This window comes from Folsomia candida, unplaced genomic scaffold (assembly GCF_002217175.1).
Source record: "Folsomia candida strain VU population unplaced genomic scaffold, ASM221717v1 Fcan01_Sc012, whole genome shotgun sequence".
Taxonomy (NCBI): domain Eukaryota; kingdom Metazoa; phylum Arthropoda; class Collembola; order Entomobryomorpha; family Isotomidae; genus Folsomia; species Folsomia candida.
In genome coordinates, this window is record NW_019091204.1 from 2,519,371 (window position 1) to 2,529,458 (window position 10,088).

General features: G+C 35.8%; 1 protein-coding gene across 2 annotated transcripts; it reads left to right on the forward strand.

Moving 5' to 3' along the window:
- The first annotated feature begins 314 nt into the window (after positions 1–314).
- LOC110855183 (potassium voltage-gated channel protein Shab) lies at positions 315–3,542 on the forward strand. Of its 2 annotated transcripts, none has more exons than XM_022103599.2 (10): positions 315–363; positions 525–863; positions 957–1,116; positions 1,174–1,284; positions 1,347–1,385; positions 1,971–2,034; positions 2,108–2,129; positions 2,289–2,352; positions 2,460–3,005; positions 3,065–3,542. In XM_022103599.2, the coding sequence occupies exons 1-10, from the start codon at positions 349–351 to the stop codon at positions 3,352–3,354; spliced, it is 1,650 nt and encodes a 549-aa protein (XP_021959291.2). In that variant the 5' UTR covers positions 315–348; the 3' UTR covers positions 3,355–3,542. The 2 variants fall into 2 exon arrangements, with proteins under 2 accessions (XP_021959291.2, XP_035712019.1); XM_035856126.1 differs by having other exon boundaries at positions 525–854.
- Positions 3,543–10,088: the final 6,546 nt, after the last annotated feature.

Consider the following 10,088-nt stretch of genomic DNA (forward strand, 5'->3'; position numbering starts at 1 on the left):
ATTACAGTTTTTCCAATTCCCGATTGCAAAAGTATCTTGTATCTTGAGAAAAGTATTTCAAATACATATCTTGTATCTGGAATCATCCATTTAGTGAAAAGTATTTTGTATCTTGTATCTTGTGCAATTCTCACTATTTGTATTTAGTATCTTGTATCTTACGGATTTGTCCAAAATATTTTGTATTTTGTATCTTGTATCTTAAAATCAAAGTATCTTGGCCAACCCTGCATATTATGCATTGGCATTTCTCTGATAACCACTTCATTGGAACGTGTGCATATCTTGCGTTAATTTTGCACAATCTTTTCAGTCCAGTATTAGCTCCAGCCTCAAATAGGACGGTTTATGTTTCATTCTCAGGTTTAAGCTCTTTTGATATTAAAGTTTATCAATAACTTTCTATCATGCTGAATTAAATAAATCCTTTATTAAATTCAATATATTATATGAAGCAGCAACATAACATTTCCTCTTCAAGTTTTTAAAATTGTTGATACAGAGTTATTTTTAATTATATAAAGCTCATAATGGACCGTACCCCAGGGGAACATGACTGCCTTATGCCTACCAACTTATCTAAAGGAAAAACGAGCGAGATTGTTACACCTGTAGGCCCCAACTCTAATTTGGCTGGAATCAAACAGCCTCATCCTCCTCCATATGCAGGTGCACCGTTTAATCAGACAGAGTCAAATCCTGTACCTGGAGAGATTCAATCCAGCATGATTCAAAAACCCCGAAGGGTAATTTTAAATGTGGGTGGAGATCGACATGAAATTTTGTGGGACAATTTGGCGCGTTATCCATACACCCGTCTTGGACAATTGGGAGAGAGGTACAGGTCACTTGGGGTAAATGAGGTGTTAAAAGTTATTTAAATAAATTGACTTCAATAAAATACAATAAGGCCTGCCATTTGCATGAGCAATCGTACATAGTTTCTGAAATTGCAGGAAAACCGTAAAGTTGATTATAGCTCAGATGATGAAATTTTGAATCTGTGTGACGACTATAACTTGACTGCGAATGAATATTTTTGGGACCGACAACCTCGCACATTTCCATTCATCCTAAACTTGTACAGACGGGGCAAGCTGCATTTTCCTGAGGATTGTAAGGCACACCAGTTGAAAATATAGTATTGAATATACTTTTGACAAAATCATACAGTATGCGTGTTGGAATTTGACGAGGATTTGCAATATTGGGGAATTGATGAGCTTTACCTTGATTCTTGTTGCCAAATTAAATTTCAGCAAAAAAAGGAACAGCTTATTGCAGGTACTCTGATTTACTTCATTTTTAGATATATTTTTACAAAAGAAGAAAAACATTTGGTTTAGAAATCAAGAAGGATGAAGAGTTTCTGTCTTCTCACAAAGGTATTTGGTAGCACTTCTTAATTACTACCTAATTTCTGAGGTTTATCAAAATACATAAAAGTAACAGGGAACCTTAAAAAGCAAAAAAGCAAAGATTTTTTTCTGCTTTTTGCTGTTTGCTATTTTAAGAGTCGCCATCGAGCGGCGTATTATATGTACCACTACACTCTAAACAATCTGGTAATGGCTATTACCGAGTGGTGACTATATATGACTCTACCGCATTGGTAATGACGTGCATTACATGTTGGTAATATTTTATTACCATCACGGTTATAAATTGTTATCGCTTAGTAAAGAGTTGCAACCACCTGGTAATGTTTTATTACCAAGCAGTAAGAAAATTGTTACCATGCTGGTAGAGTCAAATATTATAACCAGATTTTTTTATTTTTTTAAGAGTGTACACACCATATTAAATATTTTTCAATCAAGCAAAACAGCGAAAAAAGGTTGGATTTTGTTAAACAAAAACCCTGCTTTTTACATTAAATTATTAAAAAATCAAAATGCTTTGCCGTTTTGCTAGGTAGTAACCTGAAAATTAAATACTTTACATAATTCGAATCTGCTTTATTAACACAGAAGAAGACTTTGGCAAAGGAATGATTTCAGGAATGAGAAAATATTTATGGAATATGTTTGAAAAGTATGGTTTAACCTATCATCTTATAATTTATCTGGTTATCTATTCATTATTTATTATTTGTGATAATTTTCAGGTCATCCACCCTACCACAGAAGGTGCGTTATTTAAGTATATCTAAACACCCTCACAAAGGCAGAAAGTTTGCTGTCACAATTTGATATTTATGTATATGTGATTCCCGTCAATATATTTATTTATTAACAAATACGGAAGATAAAACATAAAAATTATCATCTTATTGGCTTATGTCACAGATTACCGGGATGCTCTCAATCATTATCATTGTCCTCTCCATTTTGACTTTGAGTCTTTCCACTGGTAAAAATTATATTTACTTAATCTTTTCTTGATTGCGATTATATTTTCTGTGAACGTATTTTATATGAACAAACCCATTTTAGTAAATTACATGTTTTCTGCTTTAGTTCCAGAGTTACAAGTATTTAAATGCAAACATGACAATGAATCTTTTTGTGAGGATTTATTAGCGTCGGACGACAATCCCAGTCCAGGGCAACATTTTATCCTAACAGACAATGAGATTTTGGAAACCCTGGAAATGGTTTGTATTATTTGGTTTACTGCCGAATACCTCATCCGTCTTTTCGCGGCTCCAAGCAAGCGCAAATTTTTCTGCGGGGTTTTAAACAACATTGACCTTCTTGCCATTGCGCCATTTTATGTGTCACTTTTCCTCGTTCAACTCGATACACCTGGTCGTTTAGTTCAAGTGTTGCGAGTAATTCGGATTCTGCGAATATTTAAACTTGCCCGCCACTCCATAGGACTGCAAAGTTTGGGATTCACGCTTCGTCACAGTTATAAGGGCTTGGGCGTTCTGTTTTTGTTTCTGAGTATTGGGGTCGTCATATTTTCTACGTTGGCATATTTTGCGGAGAGGGAAGATAATAGTGAAGGATTTGGAAGTATACCACAGACCTTCTACTGGGCATTCATTACCATGTCGACAGGTTCATAATTTTGACAAAAAATATATAATTTGAAATCTAATTTGAATTTGTTCGTCTAGTGGGATATGGAGACGTCACTCCAAAAACGACTTTTGGAAAAGTTATTTCAGTTATCACCGGAGTTTGTGGCATTGTGGTCATCGCATTACCTATTCCCATTGTGGTCAACAATTTTGGTCTGTTTTATGAAGAACAGAAGCGTCAAGAAAAATCGGTTAAGCGACAAAAGGCATTGCAGGAATTGAAGGATACCGAAAACTCGAATTCATGGAAGGGAAGTTATATGAAAATTAGAATAGTTGATCCATTGGGATTAGATGAGAAGAAGGGAAAAATTGAAGAGAAGTAAGATTCAAAAACTGTACTACTAGAGTTGTTGAGTCGCAATGCGACTTGTTTCAATTGAAACCGTTTAATTCTTAATAAAGTTATGTTCCTTAATATAATAACATTTATAGTTTAATACATATATGTTTAATATAACATTAATATTTGTTTGTTTGTTTGTGCAATAAATCATTTTCAACCGCTCAAAAATTCAAGGAAAATTTAGAATAGGCTAGTAGAAATATTTGGATGCAGAAATTGACATCCGTTAATAGAAATAATAGACAACGCACAACGTAAGAGGTGCATCATTTAGGGTACCCATTTAACGATAAATTTAGTTAATGTTACGATATATAAAGTTGACCACAGGTTTACTTCTTGGAAAGTGGGATACATTTTTAAGAGTGCAGGGGGTGTGGTTATGTGCGATATTTTGATTTTACCTACACCCAGACATGCCACCTATCATTTTTTCAAGCAGGATGAGGGGATTCCATCTAATTTATCGAAAATTATAAACCACACCTCCAAGGGGTGTGGTAATTGCAGACTTAGGTCTAAGTCAACATAGACATGCGATATATCATTTTTTCAGACAAGATAAGGAGATTCCTTATGTTGAGTGTTTTATAGCAGTTTCATTCTAATATGTCAACATCGGTTTAGAACTTGGTAGCGTCGCAATAAATCCGTTTTAGAACAAGATACATATGTATTTCACCAAAGCAGACTGAAAGTTATCGAGTTTTTTGATCGTGCATCTATTTATTTATATTATTAATAGCTTCGCAGGTGCAATTTTACCAGAGCTTCCTTACACAATATTTATACTAGGTTTCAAAATATTTCACAATTTGCCAATTGATTGGCTTTCGGTCATTCTTTCCGCTAACATAATTTCTTGAACTGTATCTCCATGGTTTCGAATTTATTCTGTTCGATTACACAATCGTTACCCCAAAAATTGGAGTATGTGAACATATCGTCTCTTTATCAATGATGATTAAATTCCGTTCACATCACCTGCTAGAGAAACCAAAAATATTATACGGTTATTTGATTGGGTTGCAAAAATCATTTATTTTATATTACATATTTCTAGTTTGACTTCCTTATATTACATACATAATTTCACATCGGGCAAGAACATGGGAAATAATTATTTGCAAAACTTTATATTACAATAGAATTAAATAATATATAATACATCAGAGCAACTTATCCCTCCAGATAACCAATTACACAAATGGGAAATAGTGTACAGATGGGATAAAGTCCAACCATAGTGCTAGGAACCAAATACAAGAAAACTTAACATTCAAATTTTCACAAAATGGCCACGCGTTCAAAACTTACGGACGTCTGGCCATTTCTAGAAAATATTAAAATTATAATTATGACTTAGCTTTTATTGAAATTGCATGATTCATGGTGTACATACTGTACATGCATCTATTCCTCTGTTATAGCCTACTTTTTATAACAAATCCGATGTTTAATTTTAAAATATACTAAAATTATCAAGCCTTTGAAGTACATCAAAAGCTTTAACCGACATTCCACTACCAAATAAATTGTTCCCAAGGTAGCGGAACATCACACAATATGAAGGCTGTCAAAAGCGATCCGGTCACTGAAACTGGCAATGCTCCGTGTTGATAATTATTTCTCTGTACAATGGCCTTCCTGCCCACATATGCATTATTCCTTTGTTCCATTTCCAGCCTGCGATATATACCAGATTCCAGCATAAACTTGAAATATGTTGGAACCTTTGAAATTCCTTCGTTAGTTAATAGTAGTTTAAATGGTAACGCGAATATGAGGTCCCCCTTGTAGAACTGCGTCCAGGGATAGTTCTTCTGCAGAAACACTAACTCTGAATGTACCGATTCTGACGTTCCTTCAAACACCGCCTTTTCCCCCCGACACAATTTCATTCTCCACTAGTTTTCGCACGGTTTCAACTGTGTATGTTGAATAGTTTACTGAAGCGGGAGTATGGGCATGCATTGGATTAAGCAAATTAAACATCAAATCAGAAACGGGACTAATGAAGTGCTCAGATAATGTTTTCCTGCCACTTGGGGCACCTGGATCCAGCAGAGAGGTATGAATACCGTAAAGCAAATCTAAGAATTCCGGAATTTGTCGTTTACCATATGCGACATTGACTAGCTTTGATAGTAATTTAAAACAGTCAAAAGATGTTATTGGATGGAGCAAGGAGATATTTGGTTGAAGGTTCCACATAAACTGGCGGATCTGTGTGGTACGCTTTATGAACGTATGTATCAAGGGCGGATATATTTCCTCCAATGCTTAAGACGTGGTCAGGATTTTGTTTTGAATGTTTTAATTTAGAGCATACCAAATCATTAAACGTTATGGGATGTCTTCCTGGCAATGGAGCATTAAGTTCTGAAGTCATTATTCCATTGTAGCAATTCGTTAAGAAAACCGACATTAGACACCACGCCCCCAATACTATGCGAAAGAATGTTTCTTTTGCAACACAGGTTGGAACGGGAAATCCCTCCTCGAACATAGTTGCCAGTAATAACAACCACACTGGAAATCTGTATAACTTTGCAAAATACATTGAAACGATAATACAGAGAAGAACTATCCCAATTCCAACAGCGCACCATAATTCTGGCTGAAATGGTGTAATATAAAATTGAAATGTTATAAATTTTTCTGTGTAACAAGACAGAAATTCTATGGCACTGTATTTAGTGACAACTAAAGTTTGAGAGTAGCCATCAGACCCAGAACGCATTGGTACTTCGTGATTTATATAAGCGGTCCGTTTCATATTTATAAGATTGACGTGCTTCTTATGGGCTGGAATTATTGTGCCATTAATCCGTTCGAACACAGCGGAATACAGATATGTGATGTATGATTAGTTTGCGGTTGCTATGAATGGATTCCTTGGAACTCGGCAGGTATACCAATCGATGGACCGAATTACAAGACAAGCCAAAATTTTGGTGGAGATGCAAAATAAATTAATTTGTCGACATTAGATGCTTTCTGCAGACAAATTATTTCTTCTGGACTGTGTTGATGCTCAAGCCCAAGCCCAAACGGATAAATGCATAAATGAATTAAATTTCTGTTTGCAAAATAAGCAATCCAAACGTAATCTAAACTACCAAACATTAATTGTATATAAAAATACTGCAACACAACAACCTCGGGTGAATATGACCCAATGGTTTGTACAGCTCCGTCGGCAATGAATAATAGGAATAATTTCTTCAGCCGCGTCCACTTTGTGTTGCCTGACTCTAAAAAATATTCTGATAACTATTCAGATTTAGCTGCAATGCCCTGGAACTCAGTGTTAACAATTTGCAGGTGAAGCAAAAATATCAAGACGAGTTTGCATTTAGCAATGCGCCCGTTGTGAATATTTAGACCTGGAAAGTTTGACGGGGCTCTATAATTTGTAATTATTGTGGTAGGAAGCAGTAGATCTTTTTCTATGTGACACTGGTATAAATTAATTTCAAACTTATTTCCATCGTCAACAAATTGCACATCGCAATTTGAATTAATATCGACAAAGTTTTTTATCAAACACCCGTCATTGCCTTTGACCACGTTTGCCGCTGTAAAAATAATGTATGAAATAAATAATGTTTGATATTTTCCTTTCTAGATTTTGAACTAAGGTTTTGGAATTTCAGGACAAACCACGATCGCTTTGTCACTTCGTTTAGAGTCGCTTTTCTAAAATGTAGCTAAAAGCACTAAAAATTTCATTTATATAAAATGTTTGTTTAGCGTGTTTGAAGGTTGTCTCGTGTCTATATCGGCTAAAGCATTTTAGCGGACAAAGAAAGGGCGGATTTAGACCTGATGGAATCTGTTAATAATTGATGCAGCAATGTGATACTATAACTGATTGATGTTAATGTTAACACGCCATTGTTGTGAACAGACTGCAAGGACATTTTACAAAATTATGCAATGTATATATACATATCTCTAATGTTAAAAAAACAGTATATTATGGACGCATATCACTCCGTTGGTGGGAAGTTATAACACCTTGGTACTTATAGACTTGTAAATTCTGTATTACATGGTGTATGAGGTGCGCAATTTATATCCTGTGATGCGCAAAATATTTTTGTCTACGTGTCAATTCCTATTTTGTTGGCATGTTTACTCCTACCCAAGCGAGTCATGGTCTCGCTGAATAGAAGGCAATGTACACGCAAAGAATCCTTAATTAGAATTAAGTTTTCTAAATCGTCAAAGAACTCTAAGCTTACGTGTCTGTTGGGGCAAATGCATCCTTTTGCTAGTGCAGTACAATGAATATCTTGCTAGTTAAATATTTATTTGTTGATATGAAAAACTTACTGCTTAGCCAGTTACTGCTTTCCAATATTCAGGCCAGCAGTTTTATAACAAAATCCCATAACGTTATTAAAACTTGCCGTAATTGTGATGTCAGAGCGTTGCTAAATTAAGACCTGCATCCATATTTTTGGTGTGCAAGTGAACCTTGTATTTGGTATCGATAATTGTGTACAAAATTCAATAAGCGCACATGTGGCTGGTGCAAATGCATTTTCTGGAGGGCAAATTTACGGCATTGCATTGTGGATTGTGGGTTTTGGAATTTTTATTTATTGTAAATATTAGGTATTGTAGCATTTTCATTGTGGTTGTCTCACAAATTCGCAGAAGCTCGAGATAATTTGTGTTAGTATTGTATGTATGTATGTATGTATTATGTGTGGGGGACCGTGTTGACAGAAGCCCATCCGCTAAAATCATCTTTCGAGATCTATTTCAGAGTTACCCACATGTACACCGTATTGGTCTTGGCTACAGTTTCTGGTTATTCTCTCCATATCTATTGAAGAGATGGGAGAGTTAGAAACCCATTAGGAGCAATGCCTGAATGATGTGGCCGGACCTACCAGCGTTATTTCAGCTGAGCCCGTACCATCTTTAAATCTCACCATACACTCCCACCACCCACAAATACGTTACTAAAACTTTACTATATGCCCCTTTGGATGCGAAGACATACATTGATAGGTATGCCTGCTCAATCCACTCGACAGATCCCCAATAGCTCCGCGTGCCGACCTATAGTTCACTGGTAGGGCAGCCAGCTTCTCCCAGGACAAGAATGACTGTGGGTCTACCCATCCTGGCTCTTCGGTTGTGCATAAGCGCTTAACTTTGCTCCGTCATATGAAACAAAGCAACCGCCTCAACAACGCCGGTTAGAATTATATGTATTGTTAAACAAATTCTCTATACATTTATTATGCAAATCTACTAAATCCTGCTGTCCAGTGATGCCAGATTTTATGCAATTCAATTGTGAAATATACATTATACCCACAATTGAAAACCACAATTAAAAATAATTGTGGTTTTAATAATAATAATAATAATAATAATAATAATGAACAACGTTAGTGTAAGAACAAATGCATGCAGAATTTCACATATCGTCGTTGTAATTCTAAATGTAAAGTTCGATCGGTGCTTAATTTTAAAAACCCATAATATGGGTTTTTAAAATTAAGCACCGATCGAGCTTTACTATTGAAACTATTGAACATATTATGTTCAATAGTTTAACATGTGCTATAGGACTTTTTAAAATTAATCATCGATGGAACTTGGGACTATTTAGAATTAAAACGACGATATTACGGAGGTTTGGCTACAAGCTGATTTCCAAATCTGCCTGGATTTTGTCTTGGTGACGTCGCGGATGAGATCATTATTTACTGAACGAAGACAAATTGCCAAGCCAAACTCGGAATTTTGCCTTGGGGAGAGGGGTCCAGAAGCTGCTGTTTTGGATGACTAAGCCACTAAGCCAATCATATTCAGCCGGACACTTTTGCCGTTGTTATATCTCAAAAATGGAGCAAGATAGACCTCTAAAATTTTGCACCGTGATACCTAATCGCATTTGTGGGAAGGTTGCGGTTATACCTTTGAAAAAAATCGCATAGGTCAAAGGTCACCTGGCTTTGACCTAAAACCCCAAAACTCAGGTACCCAAAACCCAAAACGAATCAGACAGCGAGATTTTTATCTCACCTCACCTTGTACCGCACACTTTTTGAACCGAATCTCACAAATGTAAGACTTCATCATCCGTTCGTGTTGGTTGGATAAATTACATTTCCTCGAAATTAAATAATTCTAAATAGCATTCCATAGTTTAAATAAGTATGGAGGAGCCATCTATAACTCAGGGCGAAAAATTAAACTAGTTTTATTACAGAAGAATAAACATGTGCACATTTTTTATGTCAATGAAGTTTAAATTTTGCGGGCTGCCAAAGCTGATCCCAATTTAGGTTTTAGCCAAACCTGTTTAATCCAGGACAGTTTGTTTTGATTTGCCTTCCCGATTTTTTCAAGCCAAACAAAAGCGGATTTGATTTTGGCTTGCAGCCAAACCTCGCTATTGCTTCACTCATGGCTGGGAATGATGATCAGCTTGACAAAACCTGAGACAAACGAAGCATACCCGAAAGAAGGCATTTCTTCCGAAAATTCAAAGAATCCATCATCAGAATGTCCAGAGGAAAGAGTGAATGCAAATAGTGGAACGCAAATCATCACAATATGTTCCTCAACACTATTGGAATTACTTAAATCATGCAAGAATAATATTTCATCATTAATGTGCTAGAGATTTACCCGTGAATAACACGGGATGACCTCGTTTGTAAATAAACATGACCCCGTGCC

What these genes read in the sequence shown, in the direction of transcription:
- LOC110855183 (XM_022103599.2), top strand. An exon ending in GGTCACTTGGGGTAAATGAG is followed by an intron (nt 864 to 956) that starts GTGTTAAAAGTT and finishes CTGAAATTGCAG; the next exon opens with GAAAACCGTAAAGTTGATTA. An exon ending in AAAGGAACAGCTTATTGCAG is followed by an intron (nt 1,285 to 1,346) that starts GTACTCTGATTT and finishes CATTTGGTTTAG; the next exon opens with AAATCAAGAAGGATGAAGAG.